The 23,277-nt window shown below is 34.1% G+C and overlaps 2 protein-coding genes and 1 pseudogene across 4 annotated transcripts; 2 read left to right on the top strand and 1 right to left on the bottom strand.

Moving 5' to 3' along the window:
• The first annotated feature begins 1,304 nt into the window (after positions 1–1,304).
• LOC125215115 (kinesin-like protein KIN-14I) lies at positions 1,305–6,764 on the top strand (annotated as a pseudogene). The gene is made up of 19 exons (XR_016136153.1): positions 1,305–1,524; positions 1,979–2,145; positions 2,219–2,362; positions 2,444–2,680; positions 2,770–2,838; positions 3,032–3,100; positions 3,236–3,313; positions 3,401–3,511; positions 3,616–3,697; positions 3,796–3,891; positions 3,990–4,163; positions 4,244–4,350; positions 4,413–4,593; positions 4,674–4,833; positions 4,908–5,162; positions 5,243–5,406; positions 5,497–5,646; positions 5,725–6,197; positions 6,314–6,764. The product of XR_016136153.1 is annotated as a kinesin-like protein KIN-14I (transcript).
• Positions 6,765–7,080: 316 nt separating this feature from the next.
• LOC125210866 (putative polygalacturonase) lies at positions 7,081–10,275 on the bottom strand. Of its 2 annotated transcripts, none has more exons than XM_048110474.2 (6): positions 10,147–10,275; positions 9,136–9,438; positions 8,641–8,761; positions 8,356–8,530; positions 8,166–8,236; positions 7,081–8,012 (listed from the first exon to the last, which is right to left on the bottom strand). In XM_048110474.2, the coding sequence occupies exons 1-6, from the start codon at positions 10,156–10,158 to the stop codon at positions 7,339–7,341; spliced, it is 1,356 nt and encodes a 451-aa protein (XP_047966431.1). In that variant the 5' UTR covers positions 10,159–10,275; the 3' UTR covers positions 7,081–7,338. The 2 variants fall into 2 exon arrangements, with proteins under 2 accessions (XP_047966431.1, XP_047966430.1); XM_048110473.2 differs by having other exon boundaries at positions 10,123–10,242.
• Positions 10,276–19,327: 9,052 nt separating this feature from the next.
• LOC125216495 (vesicle-associated protein 1-2-like) lies at positions 19,328–22,540 on the top strand. Its single transcript, XM_048118229.2, has 7 exons — positions 19,328–19,527; positions 19,609–19,679; positions 19,775–19,856; positions 20,276–20,391; positions 21,252–21,398; positions 21,617–21,694; positions 22,236–22,540. Exons 1-7 carry the CDS (start codon positions 19,476–19,478, stop codon positions 22,347–22,349), a joined length of 660 nt encoding a protein of 219 aa, XP_047974186.1. The 5' UTR covers positions 19,328–19,475; the 3' UTR covers positions 22,350–22,540.
• Positions 22,541–23,277: the final 737 nt, after the last annotated feature.

Raw genomic sequence — 23,277 nt, 5'->3', positions numbered from 1 at the left:
TCAATACTTTCTCCAAAATAAAATTAAATAATTATGACAATACTCAATGCTCAATAGCACTTGACAACTGTCGCACATATATGTGCATATTCAGTAGTAGACATTGTTACCTTTTTGCTCATCAAATTTTGCATATAACGTTTGTTTATATAAAAATTACATAAGTTACAAATATTAATTCGCGTCCACTCATATGTTACACACACTAGTTATTACCCCCACAAGAAAAATACATGAAGTAATCAGAATTTAGAATAAAAAAAAACAAATCGAACAAAAAAACGTGTGATATTAATCACAGATGAGATCATATTATTCCAATTTAGAAGAAACGCAAAAATAGAAAAAAAATATTCCACAATTTTTGTAACTGAAATCCTGGATTTTAATGTTCAACTAATATAACCCAATGAATACGAAAAGATTTTCTCCGCTAAACGACCACATTTACACTTTAGTGTTAAATTAAATAATACTTGAACTAATTAAACAAACTAACAAATTATTATTTGTAATAATTATTTAAATCACAAAATTTATTTAAATTTTGCTACAGTTAAAATATAATATAAATAGTAGTACTACTAAATTACAAAATCACGAAATTTCAATTATTTTTAAAAAAATCACCCTCCATCCCTATGTATTCCAGATTTTCATTTTGGGATGTCCCTTATTAATTGTCTCACTTCACTTTTACCATACTTCACATTCTACTAACTCATTACTTCATATTTTATCACAATATAAAACAAATATCTAAAGATAAGATCCACATTTCACTATTGGGACTATTACTGTGGACATTGGAGTATTAATCACGAAATTTTAATTTTTTCTCATGCATGTACAAGACATCGTATTTGATGCTCAAAACAATTACTATTATTTAATTATAATAGTAAGTTTTTTTTTCTTTTTTATTTTAACTAAATGTAACTATTTTGAGCAACACTATTTTTTTTACATGCATAGGCCAATTGAGCAAAAATAGAAATCTTATAATTTAATAATCTGTTTTAAAATTTTATGTGATCGACCAAAGTTTATTATTGAAATAGATCTGTGTATCAGTAGAATTACCTACATGCAACGTCTTGAGAATTAATTGAGAAAAATTAAATTTAGTGATTTAATTAAACTCATAAATAACCATTATTCATGATTGTTGTTATATAGAAAGTAAATTAATTGTGGAAATAAAAATATAAAGAAGAATATATTGGAAAAATGGCGGAAACTCAATCTCCAACTATAAAGCGATGAACAGAGTTTTCCATTTGAGAGAAGAGAGAAGAGAGAAGAAAGAGACGTAATAGCCATGGCCATTGCCTTACTGTAGTGTTGTAGAATGACAACAAAAGCTATCTATTCTTTACTACTAATGTACCTGAATTGACGTTGGAGCTCTGATCACTCGTTTTCCTAGTTTCTAATATCCGCGAGTTTGAATGGCCGCGATTGAAGGCGCATTGCCGTTTTCCGCGGCGTCGGTCGTCGTCCGATCACGCGCTGAAGAAGCCGGTAAATTCTGCCGCGCATTTTGGTTATTCTGATGCTTAAAACGAACTCCAAACGCATCTGATTCTCACATAATTTTTCGTTTTGATGCTATGATATGTTTATACACATTTCCGAGTGATCACTTGGTTTTTGAGTTTGGATTTTCTTTACTGTTAATCAAAGTAGTAATTGGTTCAGAATTTTGCTGCACATTTATGTTAGGATTTCTAAGAAATTTCATTGTGTAAAAGGAGCTGGTACCTGATTTCTGTGCAAGGATTTTCTGCATTGTTAATCAATGTAACTAATTCGCTTTAGAAATGAGGATCATTTACACATTTGAAGCTGAAACATTGAGATTGATACGAATTTGGATGGATAATTGAGGAATTCTGTTTCCAATAGCCATATCTCTGGATTTTGATTTTTGTAGTATGATGCCTGGTTTTGGGAAATAATAAGTCCGTAAATGCAGCAAATAGAAGATACGAAGCTGCAGCATGGCTGAGGAAGCTTATCGGAGTAGTGGCGGCAAAAGATCTGCCAGCGGAGCCTTCTGAGGAAGAATTTAGGCTTGGATTAAGAAGTGGAATAATTCTCTGCAATGCACTCAATAAAATCCAAGCTGGAGCTGTGCAAAAGGTTCAGTAAATGAGTAACTGTGTTCATATGATTTTGTGATTTTTATGTTTATGTGTTTATCGATGCATTTCAGGTGGTTGAAAGTTCATCTGATGCAGTGCTCGTTCCTGATGGTTCTGCGCTGTCTGCATTTCAGTACTTTGAGAATGTGAGGAACTTTCTTGTTGCGGTGAAAGAGATGGGAATGCCAACTTTTGAGGCTTCTGATTTAGAGCAGGTACTCATGATATAAACTGATGAGAATTTTTTTTGGATTTTCTGCAATTGCTAGTGGATTGATAATCTAATTGTTCGTTAGGGAGGAAATTCTTCGAGGGTGGTGAATTGTGTTTTGGCTCTTAAGTCCTACAGAGAATGGCATAAGACGGGAGGAAATGGGGTCTGGAAATTTGGTGGAAATGTTAGAACAAGTACATCAGGGAAGCAATTTGCAGGGAAAAAATCGGAGCCTTTCATGGGTTCCATATTAAAGATCACGTCTATGAATGAGAAATCTCAGAATGGCGCGTGCAATGAGCAAGATTCTAACAGAACTGTGAGTCGAAGCTCTTGGTACTGAGTTTGACTGTCTAATTTAGCACCTGCAGTAGACATTCATGTTATTTGTGTTCTTTGTTTTGGCAGTCTACTGCATCCTTGAGTATGCTTGTTCGAGCAGTTTTATTGGACAAGAAGCCTGAAGAAGTGCCAAATGTATGTATGCTGTGTTAGATGTAAATTTACACTGAAACACTTAAAAAAATATGCAGTCTTTAAACCATTCTCCGTTGATTAAATTTTGTCTAGAAAATTGAAAATGTATACTTGTAAGGTGAGATTGTGAATTTATAGCTTTTTTTCTGGACTTTGAGTTGGTACCTAAAGTGGTAGCTTCTGGTTTTTGCAGCTTGTTGAGTCTGTATTGTGTAAGGTTGTGGAGCAGTTTGAGAGTCGAATCGGAAGCCAATTTGAACCGGTATAGTTTTCTTTCTTTCATGCTGTCATGCATGCCTTTTCATTATTTGTGACACTGATGATACTCCAAAGAATGCTGTAGAAATATGTTTTGATACTCATTTGGCTTATCACTTAATGTTCCATCATTTTACAGAAGATAGCATGCTTTAGGGACTCGATTATTTATCAGGGCAACAAATGTTTCGTGAATCCCTCTTCGCCCCGTGGGAAGGTAAATGAGCTGCTGCAGAGTGTGTAATACTCATTATTTATTGGTTAAATCTTATAGAATGCTCATCCTTTCCCTCTTTCGTTAAAGAAGGCTGAACAGAAGAACGATATGTCACAAAAGAACAAGATCGATGAAGAAGCAGAACGAAGATTTATGAACCAGCACTTGATTGTTGATCAGCAACATAAGAACATTGCGGTTAAGAAAAATCATATGAAAATTGATGCACTCTCAATCATTTCTATCAATTTACTTCTTTTATATTCGTTGAAAATGCTCATCTTGTAAGTGATATGGTCCAGGTGCTCAAGCAAACTCTTTTGACTACAAAAGCAGGCCTGCAGTTCATGCAAATGAAATTTCATGAAGAAGTTCAAAATCTTGGTAAGAATTTGAAATTTTCCAATTCTTGATTTGCTTGTATTTATGCAGACTATCATTTCTTTCTAATATCGGCTTAACCCTATGTCTGTTCTCAACAGGCCTCCATATTCGTGAACTAGCTTATGCTGCTTCTAATCATCATATAGTTCTTGAGGAAAACCGGAAGCTTTATAATCAAGTTCAGGACCTAAAGGGTAAAATCTGTTCATTGTATTATACTAGTATGCTGTTTGATTTCATTCATCCTACTTCCTTTGCAATAAATTGATTTTTGGTATTTTTACTGGACCAGGAAACATTAGGGTCTATTGCCGTGTGAAGCCATTCTTGCCCGGACAATATGATCATTTGAATACCGTCGATCATATAGAAGAAGGAACCATATGCATAAACACTCTAGCAAAGAATGGGAAAGGGCGCAAATCTTTCAACTTTAACAAAGTATTTGGACCTTCTGCAACTCAAGGTTAGCCATTACATCAAAACAGTAACTAGTTGATGAGTGTAAGAAGAAAATTCTGTAGTTTTTTTTTTATCTCTTTGTAGAGGAGGTATTTTCGGACACCCAGCCACTAATAAGATCGGTCCTTGATGGTTACAACGTCTGCATTTTTGCTTATGGCCAAACTGGTTCAGGAAAGACTTTCACCATGGTAGGTTATACCTTATTTCTATTTGAAAACGAAGCATTAATGTTAACGTCGTTTGAATTCAGACCGGACCTAGGGATCTCACGGAGCATAGTCAGGGAGTGAACTACAGAGCTTTACGTGATCTGTTCATGCTTGCCGACCAAAGAAAGGATAGTTTCTTATACGAAGTCTCTGTTCAAATGCTAGAGATTTACAACGAGCAAGTCAGAGATCTACTGTCTTCAGATGGTTCAAACAGAAGATATCCTTTCTCAACGCTAACCGGAATTATCAATTTATCGCTGTATTTACAATGTTTGGATTCCTTTACTAATAGTGTACATTAGAAATTCGAAACAGTTCCCAGACGGGAGTCAGTGTACCGGATGCAAGTTTGGTTCGCGTCGCCTCAACATCTGACATTATCGATCTAATGAATCTTGGACACAAGAACCGGGCTGTGGGTGCAACTGCACTCAATGAGCGTAGTAGTCGCTCACACAGGTATGCAATCGGAGCTCATATTACGCTCACAAAGTTTTGTCTCGTCCAACTGCTACTGTCCCCTTTTGTTGCAGTTGTTTAACAGTTCATGTCCAAGGAAGAGACTTGACTACCGGTAGCTCCCTCCGAGGCTGCATGCATTTAGTCGATCTGGCCGAGGAGTGAGAGAGTTGACAAATCAGAAGTAACCGGCGGAAGACTCAAAGAGGCTCAGCACATTAACAGATCTCTTTCTGCATTGGGTGATGTGATCTCCTCCCTTGCCCAAAAGACCTCACATGTCCCCTACAGGAATAGCAAACTCACTCAACTGCTCCAAGACTCGCTCGGTAAGTCTAAGAGCTGCGTAAATCACTTGCTTATATCTCTGTTCTTGACATGATTTGATGCCATATATCGTCATTTTAAGGAGGGCAAGCCAAGACATTGATGTTTGTCCACATAAACCCGGAGCCTGATGCCTTAGGAGAGACCATCAGCACACTTAAATTTGCTGAGCGTGTCGCTTCTGTTGAACTTGGTGCTGCACGAATGAACAAGGACTCTGCAGATGTCAAGGAACTCAAGGAACAGGTCTTTATCGATTCATTTCTAACACATGATCAAAAACAGTTCGACCTTTAATTCGTACGCTTTCTCAATTTGCTCTTATTTGTTTGTTAGATTGCCGGTTTGAAGGCTGCCTTGCAGCAAACGACATCTGGCAGTGGCATGCACCTATCTCCTTATCAACATACACCAAACAGTAGAGATGTGAGCCTGACGTCGCCACAAGGGCTCCGGAAACCAATAGAAGATGTGACCAATGTAAAGGTATTTGAAACAGTAGCATCTATGCAACACCATTAAGCAAACCTCAAAACTGATGTATGATCTTCACCAAATCCGCAGGCTCATCACACACGCTCAGGGAAAAACAGAGAGAGCTTGGATCTAAACGAGCTCCTCGGTAATTCACCTAGCTGGCCATCTGCAAACAGCTCCAGAAAAAGCAATTTAGATGAATATGATGATAGAGAGTTCTGCTCTGGTGAGTGGGTGGACAAGCTCATGGTGAACAAGCAAGATCCGTTTTGTGGAGTAGACAATCTCATGACTAGTTGGGATCCGAGCAACAGCAATGTGTCCGATGCCATTAGTCAGAAATATCAACCTGACAAACCATTTGGCCTATTTCAAACAAACAACCAGGTTGATGCCGGTGACAATGATGATGTGGACGAGCTCGATGCTGGGACCAGCGACTCTTCCGAACGGGATTTGCTCTGGCAGTTAAACCATTCCAGGCGTGTGAGCTTTGCCAGTGGAGGGAGTCCGAATGTGCAGAAGCCTAATCACAAACACACCAAAAGCCCAGAATTCAGGTAATGTTGCATGCATTACCTCAATACTCTTTTTATTAGGTATGTATTGAATAGAAACTTAATAGTCTTATTTTTGGACGAGTAAACATACATCCATACAAATATTATGGATACAGGAGCATGATTCCTAGATTCGGACCGTCACCACCGTCGAGGAAATCTGTGAATGGAGGTGGAAATGGACAGACACCCCTGCGGGTGGGAAGGCAGGCTACTACTGAAACGAAGCGGAAAACAGGCAGTGGAAAATAGAAGTTCTATCTTTTTTCGATTTTACAATGAGATGAGGCAGAGAATGTGTAGAGTTTCTGATTTTTTAATTTTTAAAAAAAATCTGCTCATACACGACACAGGCCAACACAGCAATAATTCCAGCTTCTTGGATGGAAAGAACCTTTTTTTTTTTTTGGGTTTTTTGTTTTGGTTGCTATTTGTCTTTCAACAATGATATATGTATGATTAAATTTATTAAATATTTCATTTTTATCTTACCTGTGAATTCTGTCCCTGTAATTCTTTTGTAAGTAGTGAATATTTCTTCTTAAATCCACAATGATATTGCAGAGCTGACTAGGAAAAGATTCAGAATTTCATCTAAAGCAGAATTTTGAAAAAGTTTACTACGTAAATTTTCCTTTTGTTTCAATGTAGAGTGAAACAAAGAGCTGTGAATCATTGATATATCAAATGTCTCTTTGAAATTTACATTTTTTAGAGCTACTTGCAATTTTTCATAACACAATATTGTATCAGATGCGTCTCATGTATGTGCATTGTGAGCCAATTACAAAAAGATGGATACTTTTCCAAGGAAAAAAATGGGAAAAGAAAAAGAGAGAGAGTTTCTCTCTGCAAGGAATTTCAGATGAATATTTTCCAGAGATAAAAAAGATAGCATTTGCATATTCAATCAAATCCAAAGAATTTACAAATGTAAATGAAAAATACCTAACAAAAAAGCAACCCAAAAAAATAAGCATGCACTACCAAAACTTTTCTTACAACACGAACAAAGCAAACAGATGCCTATACACAAACACGAACACAACCACGACCCGACTTTGGTAAGCCTCCACCCCGGCCTAAAGCTCATCGCTTCCATCAGCGAGCGGATGAATCAAAATCCAATAAAATCACACAATCACATATATGAAACTCTACTACTAGGATGTTGGAAGACGAAACAATCGAGAAACGAACTCGAAGCGGAGCTTAGAAGCTCAGGACAAGGCATAGGCGACACGTCGAAAGACGAGCCTAAGACGTTGAGGCACTTCCACGATGTGGTCGGATCGGAGTTTAGGTAGAAAGAAACGTTCGACAGACATATCGAGGTAAAGGGCGATCGATCAATCCCAAAAAACCTCCCAGCCGAAGTGATGTTCGAACCAAGAATGTTCTTGAATCTGATATCACTAACAACCGGCAACGCCTGAGGATCAAATTTATTGTCTGGATGAGAATTGCAATGACCTGTTGCCTTGATCCCTTGTTGCACGTTGTCCATGAGAGCGTCCGATATGGAGATGTCGGTCATGTAGCCGCCTCTCCCGACTGCTGTCTTCAGCTCAATGCCTACCTGGGAGTCGTGCACCTGGATATGCTCGACCAGAATGCTAGAAATCCCACCTGACATTTCACTGCCAAACGCGACGCCTGAGCCTGCGAAGGAATGGAGGCGGACATTCCGGACATGAACATTCGTGGTAGGTTTTCCATATGCCATTCCATACTCGTCCCAACCACTTTTCAGCACCACGGCATCGTGTCCAACACTAATGTTGCTGTTCTCGATGCAAACATGCTCGGAGGAATCTGAAATTCGTAAGAAATTCAGAATTATCAATTCAACATATTGAGAGAATAATACTATAGGAGATATAAAACACAACTTTGAATCGAGTTTTCATCACGTAGAGTGGAAAGCAAGCTTCAGTTTATGAATCTTAATCTCGATTCTCGACTGACCTGGAACTATCCCGCTCGTGAATGGAGAATAGGAAGGAGAATAAACGGTTATGTTTTGAACTAGCACATTACTGCATTCAGAGACAGAGAGTGGAAGCATGCCTTCCAGTTAAAAAACTCAGGAAATAATTTGTTTATCGACAAACAAAAGCACAAAATAATTGGACAAGATTTGCAGGCGAGGAGCAACCTGCAATAAACTGGGTGTATATTCCAAGAGGGTGCATTTAAGAAGGTTAGGTTCGACACAACAATGCCAATTGAACCAATAAGTTCAACAATATGTGGTCGGCTGTAGTTTAAAGAACGAGAATTGAGTTGCTCCCACCATATCGAACCCTGCCCATCAATAGTTCCATTATTGCCTGTAACAAAGCAGACGACAAATCACAGGGATGTAAGAATCGGAGAAACGAGACAAAGAGACAATAGAAACAAGAAGCAAATGGAATAAATTAAAAGGGAAAATCCATACCTGTGATAACAACATCAGTGAGATTTTGCCCACTGATCAAGCTTCGGTACCTTTGACCAGGTACTTCAAGGCCTTGTCCATACGAAGGTAAGGGCTCGACCACGTCCCAGTGACTATAGTCCTGCAAAGTCAGGGTACAGTGTCTGTAAAACTGAAACTCTAAAGTAGGATACCGTACATATGACTATCAAAAACACGAAGAATTCAGTAATTAGGCTTTAGTTTCAAGTTTGTTGCAAACCAAATACTTATGAGGGAGTAATTAACCGATTGTGGTAGCCTAAACTAAAAAGTTGGATCAATATCTTGAGTATAGTCTCAACAGAAGCTAAGATTCAATCAAGAGATTCACCAAACGTATAAGAACCGCAGGTAAGCTAGAGTTGAACATTTCATAAATTCATACTTTCCCACAGATCAAATTGAACATTTAAAATACGCGCATTTTCTCAGTTGGGAACAAAGTGTATAGATTTTGCACATCAAAATGCCGACCTGAGAGCCAAGAATAACAGCGTCTTTCTCCAGAAAAATCGTAAGATGGCTCGTGAGGCTGATGCATCCGATGAGCCAGTTTCCTTCTGGAACATAGAGTTGGGCACCACCCTTATCCGCAAAGGACTTTAAATAGAAAATAGCATTCTGAAATGCTAGAGTGTTATCAGTGATCCCATCTCCAACTGCACCAAATTCCAAGACGGATACGCTGTGAGGCCTTGGAACCAGCGGCCAACCCAACTTGCATTCCCCTTCATACTCAGCAGCATTGCTCGATAAAACGAGCAGCAGCAAAATTCCCTATATGTGAATAAACAGTTCACTTGAATTGAATAATTACCAATACAACTAAACCATGAGATACATAAAAAAACAGCCTAAGCCATCAGATGCTTCCAATTTTGCAGAATCTACTCATATATTCCATCTTTGCTATAGAATTCATCAAATAATACATTTCGAGCTCTGACAAAAATTATTTTCACTGGCAACAACTTTCAACATAAATTACAAAATAGGCATTTTATATTGAAAATTAAACATATTTAAAAGTAGAAATATGAACTCATATATGGAATCAAAATAGGAGGAAATGCACTTAAAAATTACAGAAAAAAACACTAATTATTGAGAGAGAGAGAAAGCAGCTTCTGATCTGTTAAGCGAAACTGTAAAATCTAACTACCAAAATTCACACTTCTAATTAAGAATCTAAAGAAGATCGTATCAAATTCTTTCAGCACTATCCACATCAAAGAAAATCTAGCAAGATTTAAGCTTTGAAACAAGAATCTGAAAAAGAAACCCAAAAGCAATTCAAGAATACACTTTTTATCAAGCACTAAAGCGAGTAAACCTTAATACCACCAAATTCACTGACAAGATCGAGTTTTTGCTGTAAATAACACAAGCCCAGAAATTAAAATGCTCGTTGTTGATCTAAGAAATAATTAATTCATACCAGTCCATAAATAGAAAATTTACCCCCAAAAAGTGTAACGTACTTACTAGCCTCTGCATTTCTCAGTGACAACGCTAAAAAATCTTTACATTAAGAAGGAATGAAAGAAGCATGAGATGAACGAGATATTTATACATGAAAATAAATAAATGTTTATTAAAAAGAAAAAAATAAAATTGAACTTTCATTAGAATGAGGGTAAAGTGGCATGCGGGTAAACAATATTATAACTTTAATTGCAAAAATTAGGGAAATGTTAAGCAACTCCCTAATTTCTTTCCCGACATACTTAATCACTCAATAACGAAAACTTAATAAAAAATTTGTAGTGAAAATGCTACTACTATTTTTCAGTTGGAAAAGCGAAATGATGGAATTTGATAGAGAAAATGCTATTTTACTTATGTAATCAAATGTTTAATTCATCTAACAAAGTGTGATTATTGTGTAAATTTGAAAATATATGACATAATTATTGATGGATTATCAAAAAGATAAATGGGTCCTTCAATTATTTTAATATAGAGTAGCTTTAAATTTTTTGGATTGATAGTTTCATTTTTAATATCAACAAATCAGTAAGAGAATTAGTTGTTCGTTGATATATGCCTTGTTATTAAAAAAAAAGTGTCTTCAAAAATGTTAATTAGTACTAATATTTAACATCATTTGGAATAATAACAATAGTAATAATTTACTTGATTTTTTTTAAATTACAACTTCTAGGTTAATTTGACAATTGAGTTCAATTTTAGTTGATGTCTAACCAACTATAATGGGTTCCTCCAAAAATTATAAATATTATAAACTTTATTGGAATTTTAAAGTTTTTCTCCAAGATTTGATGTTACAAATAAGATAAAGAAAAAGAATTGCGTGCCTCTCTATGTTAATTTCTTCTCGTTCTTCTCCGGCGGTAGGATGAAGAATTGACACCATCGCCTGAGAGCTAATGCTTGGCAGTTCAATCTCGTCATTTGCAACCTTGCACCGAATCGAGAAGCTCTGGGCCAAAAAGGCTCCACAACGAGGTCCTCTACTTTTTACAATTACAAAAAATGTTCTAAATATATTACAATATTATTAGGTAGTGTTAAGTAGAAAAAACTAGAGTTCTTAGTGAAAAATTTATAGTTAGAAAGTTTTAGAAAAAATATAGTGGCTTCATCCACCAACAATAAATAGAACCATGTGTATTATTTCAAATAAATGTTGAAATAGAAGTTTTGTCTACCGGTCTTTTTGTATACTAAACTTGGATAAATTTTATAAATTTATTAAAGAGAAAAGGTTAAAAAAAATTTATTAAGGGCTTTAGCCCTACCCATTGCACATGGGTCTGCCTCTGTCATACTGGGAATATAATTGACAATGTAATAGAAAATTGATCCAAATCTCATTTCCTTAATAGCCTGAACTTGTATATCATTAAGTGATTTAATGACATTTACAAAAGAGCCGAAGCCTTTAACTTCACAAGTAGCCTTTTCTTTGATCCAGCGCCACACCTACTTCTTCTACGTTATTAAGCATAAACAATGTGAACAATAAGCATAAATATCATTCCAAATACTATATAATTCTTCACAAAAACTGATTTGATCACAGATCATTGCATGCTCAGTAATAGAGAAAAACTCACTCAATCACTTGAATTCATTCCAAATCCCATATAATTCTAAAATATCAGTGAAATATTCAAAATAAACTTTGTATCGTTAACCTAACACTAAAATAAATAAAAAATACTCAAAATCGGACAATAGAAATTAAAGAGAATGTAATCTCTAGAAGTTTTCGCGATATCTACTTGTTTCTTTGTCATTTTTGTTCATTCTTGAACAAATATCGAACTAGGGTTGAAAGGTAATGAAAAAACTGACTCAATTTATTTTGACACGAGAAATACCCGCAAGTGTACGGGGCTAGTGAAGCATAAAACAAGTAAGAGTATCGTATCTCACAAAAACAAGATTATATCAACTCAAGTACCACGAACAAACTTCGACTACTATCTAGACAATCGAAAAGGAATTGGTTTTGTTCTAACACTACTATAAACATATAACAAGAAAAAGAAATTAAAAGTAACAAGAGGAAATGAACACAAGTGAAAAGATACCTCAAAGAGGAGAGTAGAGTTTTGGATCCAACTACAATGGAATTGTTGTGCAATTGATTCAACAACTTCGATCACCCATTTTATGTCTCTAGGGTTACTAGGAAAGTCGCTAGTCTAGGTTGAGCCCCTCGCGAGTGTACTCACCCCGTTGATTAACCCTTAATATTGAAGTCTCCTTCTAATATGTTTAGATTAACTCCATGTAACAAAAGACCCAAGCCATCACAAAGGATCCCTCTCTCGAGTGTAGATTATCAAAGTGGTGTTCACTCTTTTATCAACCCTAGATAGGTATCTCTCGATTACTACTATAAAGGTAAACAAACTCAATTGGTAGCTAAGCAATTGAATTGGAAAAGCACAAGAGTGAACAAAGAAACCACAAGAGCTAAGCAATCTAAAGAAGTCATTGAATTAATCACAAACATCAATTGTAGTCTTCACCAAAACTCCATAATAAATTTAGCTACTCATGTTCTTCATGAAAACCAAAACAAAAGATTCAATCAAATACATAATAAAGCAAATAGATACTCCTGTGGAACGATTCTATGGAATGGAAACTTCAATCTCTCGATTTGTAGTCTTCAATCTTCAAATCTCTCTTCAAAGTGTTATTTGGGAAGTGTGTTTCGTGTGGTAGGCGGTAGAGTGTAGAATGAGGAAACCTAGATCCCCTTTTTCTTTTTCTTTTCTTTCGAAAAATCGTAACTGCAGAAAACACTTGCAGATTCCACGGACCCGGCCGGGTGGAGTTTTTGTCCTACAAATTCAGCCGGCCGGGTGACAGAAATTGACACCTTTCTAGACTTTTGATGCTGTGATATGGTACCCGTGGGTAGAATTTCCTAACTAGAAATCCACCCGGCAGGGTGAAGCCTTTTTCGCTCTCACTGTCCTCACAGCCGCTTTTTTGCCTTATTTTCCATCTTTTTGCCTAAAACACTCAACAAACACATAAAACTCGAAAAGATAAAATAATTGGCTAAGATAAGACAATCTCGAGTGAAAACTCAGCATTTAGCACTTCAACAAGCCAATTAAACTGGTTAAAACATGAGTCTGTCAGAAACACGGAGGAATGAAAATGACCAATGAATCCGGTGAGATATCGAAGAGAAAACAGAGGAAATCAGATGAAATCACAAAAATTGCAAAAAATCGGACGAAATCAAAAGTTTGGAGAGGAAGTTTTCGCAGAGAATTTTGTTGCATACGAACGGTTTTTGAATGAGGGTGATATTCGAAACCCCTCAGAATATTTCCGCAAAAAAAAATTGTGACTGAACGAAAAATACCCCTAGTTGACATTGATATCAAAGCCGTTAACATTGGACATTACATAAATCATGGTGGTTGATCTTCAAATTCAAGGGCTATGACTAAGTAGTAGTTAGCAACTAAATATGGAATTAGTAACCTAATAAGACCCTATATATAAATATGTATGTGTCCTGGGAACTATCAAATATATGTGTGTACTACTGATGAATAATCGATAAATATGTGTATTGTGAAATCACTCAATCTAACTAAGATCAATATAGATATATGTCATGTAAGTATGTACAGTCAGTAACGATTAACTACTTCCTTTTACCATAACCATTTTTTTTATGAAATGCTCAAGCCACAGAACGGCGAGCTACAAAAAGGCAAGCCAAAAGGCGAGATCACCAATAAAAACGAAATCTCATACCACCCGGAAAAGGGATCTAAAACAAGCAAAAAACAACCTAACTAAGCAACCCTAACAAAGCAACAAACCAACCATCCCCTCAACAAGCCAAAACCCACAATAGTGCCAAAAGAGAAGGTAAAATCAACTAGAACCCGGAATTCAACTATAAGTCAGCATAACCTACCTATTCATGAAGCTCTTGTTCCTGCCCAGCCTCTGACAACCTTCAACTCATCCACTAACAATCCGGTGCTAAGGGAAATTTCGGGCACCATCCTTTCGCCCAAGTTCCAAGGCGCCAAAAGAGTCGCTTCTTCTCGAACTCCCAATTAGGTTTGAAATCTTGGAATGCCATTTTGTTTCTAATATCTCAAATTGTCCACACAACGACATAAAACATGGTTGTCCACGAACGCTTATCATATCTTTTGAACGAAGTACCTACCCAAGAAAGCAGGCATGTCTTTGGATTTTTGGAAAGAGAGAAAAAGAAATATCTCAACTTTTACAGTAGTGATACTAGAGATTGCTCGAAGGTTTGCGGCAAAAAAATTCAATCTCTTCTTTACACAAACTACATTGATCATCTTCAATTCTAGCTACTCCCAATCTGAAAAGCCTTTCTTCAGTATTGATTATTCCTTGAAAAAGAAACCACACTTGAAGTTGTGCTTTTAACGTAACCTTTCATCCACAAAATTCAAATCATCTACCAGCCTTTCTCTGCTATGAACAAAATAGCATTCGCATACATCTCTCTCATACTCCATATTTTAGCACGATGCAAACATGAGATAAATGGATTTTGTTGTGGCAAAATCATTTACTATTAACAACATGCTTATCCATGACCAAACAGATCACCCAACCAGTCACATATTTTTAATATTTAATTAATTATCTTTCTTCTATACCATCAATATTCTCTCAACCAGATCAAATATATTTTTAATAGTTTATGAATGATCACTCAACCACACGGTCCTTTTGTATTATTTCTCAATTATAATATAATTTCTTATATTAAAATATTTCATTATTGCAAAATATAAAGATAGAAAAAAATGAAAAACTAAAATAAGTAAACCAAAAACATAAATAGCAACAACTGAAACATAAAATTAAAAGTACATTCATTGGTGTTTAAAACATAATGAAAATTAGACATTCAATTAAAGAAGCATCATTATATGAGAAAAGAAGAGATTCGTTTTGTTTTGAATTATAACAAAATTTGTCTCTAATTATAGAAAGAGTGATGCTATACAACGACATTATAGTCAATCACACAATAGTATATTAGTAAATTAAAGTATTAATTATATATTAAAATATTAATGATGGATAGTGGACAAATTAAAAAGACTTTATTAACCTTCAATCCAATTTTTTATTTTGTTTAAGGAATCCCTCTCTTTTCACTTTTCAAATTTGAATTTGAAATTCTGCATTAATTACATTTTTGTTGTTTCAATAAAGTAAGTATTTATACTAGGTCCTTATTATAAACACTATTATAATTGCTTTCTCCATAAAATAGAAGCATAACTACCGTTAATTCACTTGACATTTCATAAAATATATATAGACTGCATCACTTGAAATATACATAAGCGTATGGTACAATATTAATATCATTAATATCAATATTATAAAAATAATATTGTGCAATAATAAAATAAATAGAGTATTCATATTCATATTACTACGTTAATATTTTATATTTTTGAAACCTAAATCGTGACAATTTGGACATCCTATCACCATAGCATATTCATTAAAATGTTAGTATGAGATTGTAGAATGCAATCTTCAATTTCTTTGTTAAATAATGTTTATCCGTTAAATCAAAGTGACAATATAAGTTAGTTCTTACTTATACTCATTATTTGTATTCATCAGTTGAATTATGCAATATTTTGATCTCAAGTACATTAAAAAAACATTTTACTAGTTGTTTTATCTAATTTGCAATATTAAATCTCAATTAAGGTTAATATCATAGTATTTCTCTTACAAACTAAATAGTTGGATTATAATTATTCACTAATTCTATTTACTTTGCAACATTAGATCTCAAGTCTCAATCACGTTAAAAAATTATCTGATCAAATACTAATATCATAGGATGTATTTTATGGACAAAATAGTTCAATGAGAATAATTAACGTTTGATCTATTTATTTTTTGTGATTTTAGAGCTCAAGTAAATTAAAATATTATCTAGTTAGATGATAATGTCATTAGAATTTCTCTAATAAATCAAAAGGTTGGATGGGAATAAATCACTAGTTGAGTTATGCAATATTATATCTGAAGTAGGAGTGGGAATAAGTAGGAGTGAGAATACGGATATCGGGTATTGAGTTTATCCGTACCCGACCTGATATCCGCCGGGTATTGGATACCCAATATCGAATTTTACGGGATTGGGTATTGAAATTTAAGATAAATCGGGTATTGGGTAACCCGAATGGGTATTGGATATTATCCAAATATCCAATTTATTATTTAAAGCAATTTTTAAATTAAGTTTAGCCATTTTGGACTTCAAGAGCTAGCCTAATTTATTTACTAATTACAACTTACTAGGTTAACTTTCTCTAAACTTATATAAATAAGTCAATCTCTCTTACTCTCTCGGTCACAGCTTCTCCAAACTCCTAAGTTTTACGTATTGCATAACCAACTCATATGGTTTTTATATTTTAGTTAATTATTTTGACTTTTGAATTATATTATTGGTTGCTTCTACTATTTAATTAAATGCGTAACTTTTATTATTACATATTGTATAACCAATCCCAATAAATATAATCACATACTTTAAAATAAAAGTGACTCATTTTTTTTATAGTTTTATACTACAAAATAAATGCAACATTAAAGATATTAATCAATTTAAATATTTCTATATTTATATTAGTATATAAAATTAAAAAAATATTATTAGTTATTAACACATGTAAAGAGTCGGGTATTTGCAGGGGCGGATCTACTCATGGCTTAGGAGGGGCATTTGCCACACCTCATATTTTCTCTCCTATATAAATATTGCCTTTCATTTAATTTATTCCCTTTAATTTTTCAGTAAATGCCCCTCCTCAAGTTTTAAAATTTTCTTCATAGATAAATTTGCTCCCGTCCCTATAAATTTCTGGCTTCGTCCCTGGGTATTTGGGTACCCAATACGTCGAGTATGGATACCCAGGGTGGGTATTGGAGTACCCGAAAATATATCAGGTCGAGTTTTGAATAGACATTTAGATGATTTTCGGGTTTGGATACCCGGTTTTTTTGGATCGAGTATCCGTGATACCCGTATTCCCACCCCTAATATGAAGCACTAAAATGTTATTTAATCAAATCACTAATACATCTATCTATTTAACAACTTTATATCTCAACCAAGACCAATGTCAAAATATTTCTCAAACAAACCAAATAGTTGGATTATAATAATTAACTAATTGATCTATTTACTTTGTAGCATTAGATCTCAAGTTTCAACCACATTAAAAAATTATTTAATAAAACACTAATATCATAGTCTTTTACAGAAAAAATAAATCTATACAATATTAGATCTCAAGCTTATTACAATATTTATTTAATCAAATCATTAATAGATCTATCTATTTAGTAACTTAATATCTCAATCTAGACTAATGTCATTAGTATTTCTCTAACAAACTAAAAGGTTAGACGAGAATATTGTACTAATTGATCTTAATCACTATGCAACATTAGATCTCAAGCACAACAAAAAATTATTTAATCAAACACTAATATTATAAGATTTCTTATACAAACACAATAGTTATGATGAGAATAGTTCACTACTTGATCTATTTAATTTTTTATATTAGATGTCAAGTGAATTAAAAAATCTATTTGATCTATCAATAATTCTCTAAATAATTTATCTATTTTTTAATATTATATCCCAAGCATATAAAAATTTAAAATAAATTCGTATAAAATGAATGGAGTACAACATAAGACTTACAGTATTTGTTTTTATTTTAATTTTACACTTACACAGACTCAAATTTAATGTTGATCAAAATTACGTTTATGTATTTTGACAAACAACTAGAAGCCAATAAATTGAAAGCCAAAGACTAAAAAAAATAGCTACAAATTTCTTTTGAAATTATTTTTAAAAACTTTGATTAGTTGTATATTCACAAATCGAACATGTAAACAATGAATAACAATAAATTAACATTGATATAAGGAATAAGGAAAATCATTGAATTAATGGATGAAAATAATTTTTCTTTTTGCTTGTAACATAAAGAAACTAAAAACTAAAATGAAAAGCTAACTAAAACGAAATGAAATGAAATCAAACAAAGTAACTATTTATATAATTCAATCTAAATTCATAATATGAATACCATGTCCACACTCCACTTTATTATGAACTTCAATATTTTGATATGAAATTGATAAAATCTGTTGAGAAAAAGCCGGTCAAACTCCATTAAACTATTTATATGTTAGAATTTTTAAATATGTTAAAAGCAATTTAATAAAAGAATAGAATGAATAAAAACAGTTGAGAAAAAATTGGCCGATTCCAGTAATTAGAATAGAATTTTACACAATTATCTTTTCACATACAAATAGAATAATTTTTATAAACAGAATCCTAATATATAGGAAATAAATATGGAAGTTGCAATTAATTTTTTTTATCGTGAACCAGGAAAAATAAATGTGTGAGGGGAAAAAAAAAAAAAAAAAAAAGCGCCACTTGTGGGGAAGGAAAATAAAAGGCGGCAAGTTTATATAAGTAAATTTAGTTCTAAATGAACCGGGTATTATAAAATAACCGGTTTTTGATAGTACCTAGCATAGCTTTTCCCAATGTAAAATTATGAATTTCAGTAGTAATTTTTAATAGTAGGCGTGGATAGGGTGGGGAAAAATACCGAAAAAATGATATATCGCTCGTATCGTATTGAAAAATATCGAAAAATTTGCGAATTTTCGATATATTGTAATTTTCAATACGATACGATAACGATATGAATTTCCTTATATCGCGATATATCGTTTTATATCGAAAATACGATATATATCGAAAATTTTCGATATATCGATAATTTCGATATATATCGATTTATATCGATATTTAACGATATATTGAATTTCGGTACGATATATCGAAATATCGATACGATAACGATATGAAATTTTTTTATATCGAAAGTTTGATATATCGAAACTTTCGATACGATAACGATATGAAATTCTTTCATATCGATATTTTCGATACGATATCGACCCACCCCTAGGCGTGAAGTATTTTTTAACATAAAAGTTGGTGTATGCATGAGATAGAGAGAAAAATGATTGGATTCAAAGAATATAGTAATTAGTTTTGTTATTTGAAGAAATGATTGGATTTCAAATGAAATTCAACCACTATCTCAATCTCATTTCCCTCCTCAACCTCACTCTCAGTGAATTGCGGATCACCTCCAAATTTCTTTGTAATCTTGTACGTATATGCTTTCAGCTCATAATTTGTTTTTGTCGCTTCACTTTTTGAAACGCACAAAATGAGTACCGGAGATTTTCTCAACGTCGATCCGGTGGAGATGAAATTTCCATGTGAGTTTGCTCTCTCAATCGTTTTATTGTGTTTAATTGTGTTTTGTTTTGATGATTTTTCGTTTTCCTTGGGTTGATTAGTTGAGTTGAAGAAGCAGATATCTTGTTCTCTGCAAGTCTCGAATAAGACTGAAAGTCATGTCGCTTTTAAGGTGAAATTCTCACTAGATCTGAATTTATGGCGAAATTAATTCTTCCTATTTGCTCGATCTTACTTTTTTTTTTGTTTTTTTTTTTGGTGTTTCAGATTAAGACCACGAATCCGAAGAAATATTGTGTTCGGCCGAACACTGGGATCGTTTTGCCCCGGTCCACATGTGATATTGTTGGTAATTGCATTGCTCAATTTCATTGTGTTCAAACACTGGGATCATTTGCCCTAATTCCTTGCTATTGTACTTGAAATTACTATGTTGGAAATTAATGCGTTCCTTCAAAAGTCATGTTAAATTAGGCATGCATGGTGGTTGATCAGGGAATGATTTTCTGTTTTTTCTAATGTGGAGCATAAAGTTTGGCTACTTGAGTTTTGGATGAATTCATTTTCAAAATCAAGGTGTAACGGAAAGGGTGTTAATCATGAAGGGCGAATTGGATATTCGTAAGCATGTTAAGTAGGAGCTCAGATCAAAAAAGGAAGCTTGCATTTTGTAGATAATTTATGTTTCATTTCATTTATGTTAATGTTTTCTATTCGAAGAGGTTACATTTTCAAATTGTGATGTGTGTGTCTCTTCTCTTATCGTAGTTACAATGCAAGCACAAAAGGAACTTCCAGCAGAAATGCAATGCAAGGACAAATTTTTGCTTCAGAGTGTAATTGCGCCCGCTGGTACAAGTCCAAAAGACATCACTGCTGAAATGGTTTGTCTCTAATTAAATGCTCATCTATTATATTTTTCAAATGGCTTGGTTGTCAACTGTTTGTGGAATGATCAAATTTTGATTAGAAATGCATGAGCCAAATGCCTTCTTGAAATGAACAACATAAAGTTACTCAAACTCGTATTTTTAAGGATTTGTGCTGTTAGGTACTTTGGCTAAAATAGGATGAAGGGCTACTTACAATAGAAATGCTCACAGTCTCATAAAAAACATTAACAATTTTCTTTCTTGTCTGACCCATAGAAAGGCATGAACATTTGTTTTCTTTTTTGCACACTTTCCCACTACAGAGTGTTATAATAATAATATCCTTACTATCACTTGTATTTACAATCCCTTTACATGAAAATATCTTTAAAATGAGACCCTTTCTCCACTCGTAATACAAACAACAGTAAAGGTGTACCATTTCTACATTCACAAATCACAATACAAACAATATTAGATTTCTTAAAACCCGTACCCATTTGTAAGTTCATCTTTTTATGGGACGTAGGGTGATAAGGTTCAAAGCTATGATCATATTATTTATATTTACCTTAGTGATTGATAAAAGGCAAGATTTGAATCGTGGGTTTATGCCTGAAAGGATAGAAGTGAATGTTTTGTTTATGAGATTGTAGAAGAACCACTTCTGCAGCTGCTGCAAGCTAGTTATTATTTAGGCAAGAATTGGAGGTAAAACTGATATACATTTATTGTGGAAAAGGCGAGGTTGGAATTTCTCGACTATGAACTCCACATGGACTAAATCAGTGTGACTATCTTGGTTTGGTGGTTGTGGTAGACTTTGTGCTGAAGATTATGTGTAGTTAAATTTTAAAGTCTTGTTTTTGTAGTTCAATAAGGATCAAGGAAAGGTGGAAGAGTGCAAGTTGAAGGTTGTGTATATCTCACCACGCCAACCGCCATCTCCAGTTGCTGAGGAAGCAGATGAGGGGGGCTTTTCACCTTGCACCAACACAATGGATAACAGCGGCAGTGATGTTCGTATCAATATAGCTAAATTTTATGTTTTTCTTATAGTTTCTTAACATCCATACCACTTATGGTACTTCATGTTCTTTCCTTGAACATATTCTCATCCTTTTGCTTTCTGAAGCACATAATTTTCTCTGTTTATTTAGATCATAGTACCTAGATACACCAAAGAGATATACGCTGAATCTATTACACCAAGTCTTTTAATTATTTTATTTCTCAGGCAAACTCTCTTACTGCAAAATTGAGCGAGGAAAAAGCTGCTGCAGTTCAACAGGGGAACAAAATTCGTCAGGAATTGGTCAGTTATTCTAAACACTTGAAATTGTTTGACACAAACCTAGCATAATTAGGCATACTTGTTTGGCTAACCTCACTGCGCTATTCCTTCGTCTCTTTTAATTATGTTTGCCTTGTTTACATGCTGGAATGTATTATTGAACCTCAAACATTCCTCTCCTAAAACTGTTGAAGGTAGCTGGTTACGGACTTATGACTATTTCATTCCCTTCATATCTGCAAACTGCAAATATAACGATAGAAGACGTCCATCCCCCACATTCTAATAGGGCTTTCTGCTCTACATTTGATTTGTCAAGCAATATAGTTCAGTTTGAGCATATGTTGTGTGCCTGTAGAGACAACCACATTCTTTCTCTAGCGATTTGGCACATTGAAACGTACCATACCTGTTTTAGTTTTGATTCGATTAAAAGCCTTATGACTGCTGCATTTTCTGTTCATTGAGCTCTCACTCTCTCCTTCCTTCCATTTTCGTCTGTCCCATTCGTTTCTAATGTACACACACTCGCGTATCTGATCAAGTTTTTTTTTTTGTACAGAATGTGTTGAAGCGCGATGGCAAGAAAAGTTCAGGAGTATCCATCACCCTGGTTATCATTATTGGCGTGGTAGGTCTTGTTATGGGATACCTTTTCACAATCAAAAGCACATGACCGCATTTATGCAGAGTAGAATCGATCTTCCAAAATACCTTGTTTTTTCATTCATATGCTATAAGCTATTAAGCTTTGTGATTATAGGTAGAATTCCAATCTTATTTAGATGTTGACAGATAGTGCTGTAATAGCATTCTTCCATTTTTTTAAAACTTGGATAATACATTAGCTGTGTGCATTTTTTAAAAGTGTCTTCGAATTTGTATCATGTCGATTGTTTGTTCCATCAAAATATATAGCCTTGATGAAAACAAGAAAGATTGTTTATGGAGTATCATTTGAATCATGTCTTTTGTGGTGTGAATATCTTTTCTTGACAATCTGGGGTGTAGAATAAGGTTTATTTTAAGAAAGTTTTTTTTTTTTTTGGTTTCTCAACTGATCATTATCATCACTATAAAAACTCCTTGAATTTTTTTTAAGTGAAATGGTTTATATAAGTAAAATACTAGTATGGTATGCTACTACAAGTTTGTAATTATGGGATCGCGGCTGATCTACAAAAGTTGATGTAAAGTAAACGAATTACATGCATTCAAAAGAAATCCTACTTCTAGTTTACGAGCTTGTTTAAGTTTTGAAGGATAAAAGTACTTGCAATGAATAAAACTAGATGAAAAGATGTGAAATTAGAGTCGACATATGATAGGGTAACACGGACTATGCATCCCAACACAAGGGCCGCATAACCCGTGCGCCCAAAATGTCGTCGGCGATGCACGAATAGTGCAAAACCACATCCTGAGCGCACGACTTGTGCACTGTGAAAAGAACAACGAGTCATCGATTTGTACATGGACCGTGAGGAACTAACTAATTGCAATTTATTTTAATACAATAAATATGGTTGTTTCGAAACTCTTTACCCTCTTTGAAAAAAGAAATTAATTATAACAACCAACTCAAATAATTAATTAAAAATTTA

This window comes from Salvia hispanica, chromosome 3, assembly GCF_029641045.1.
Source record: "Salvia hispanica isolate PSC_SH4W2 chromosome 3, Shi_PSC_v1, whole genome shotgun sequence".
Lineage (NCBI taxonomy): Eukaryota > Viridiplantae > Streptophyta > Magnoliopsida > Lamiales > Lamiaceae > Salvia > Salvia hispanica.
Note: the sequence above shows the minus strand (reverse complement) of the source record. Positions and strands in the feature narration are given on the sequence as shown.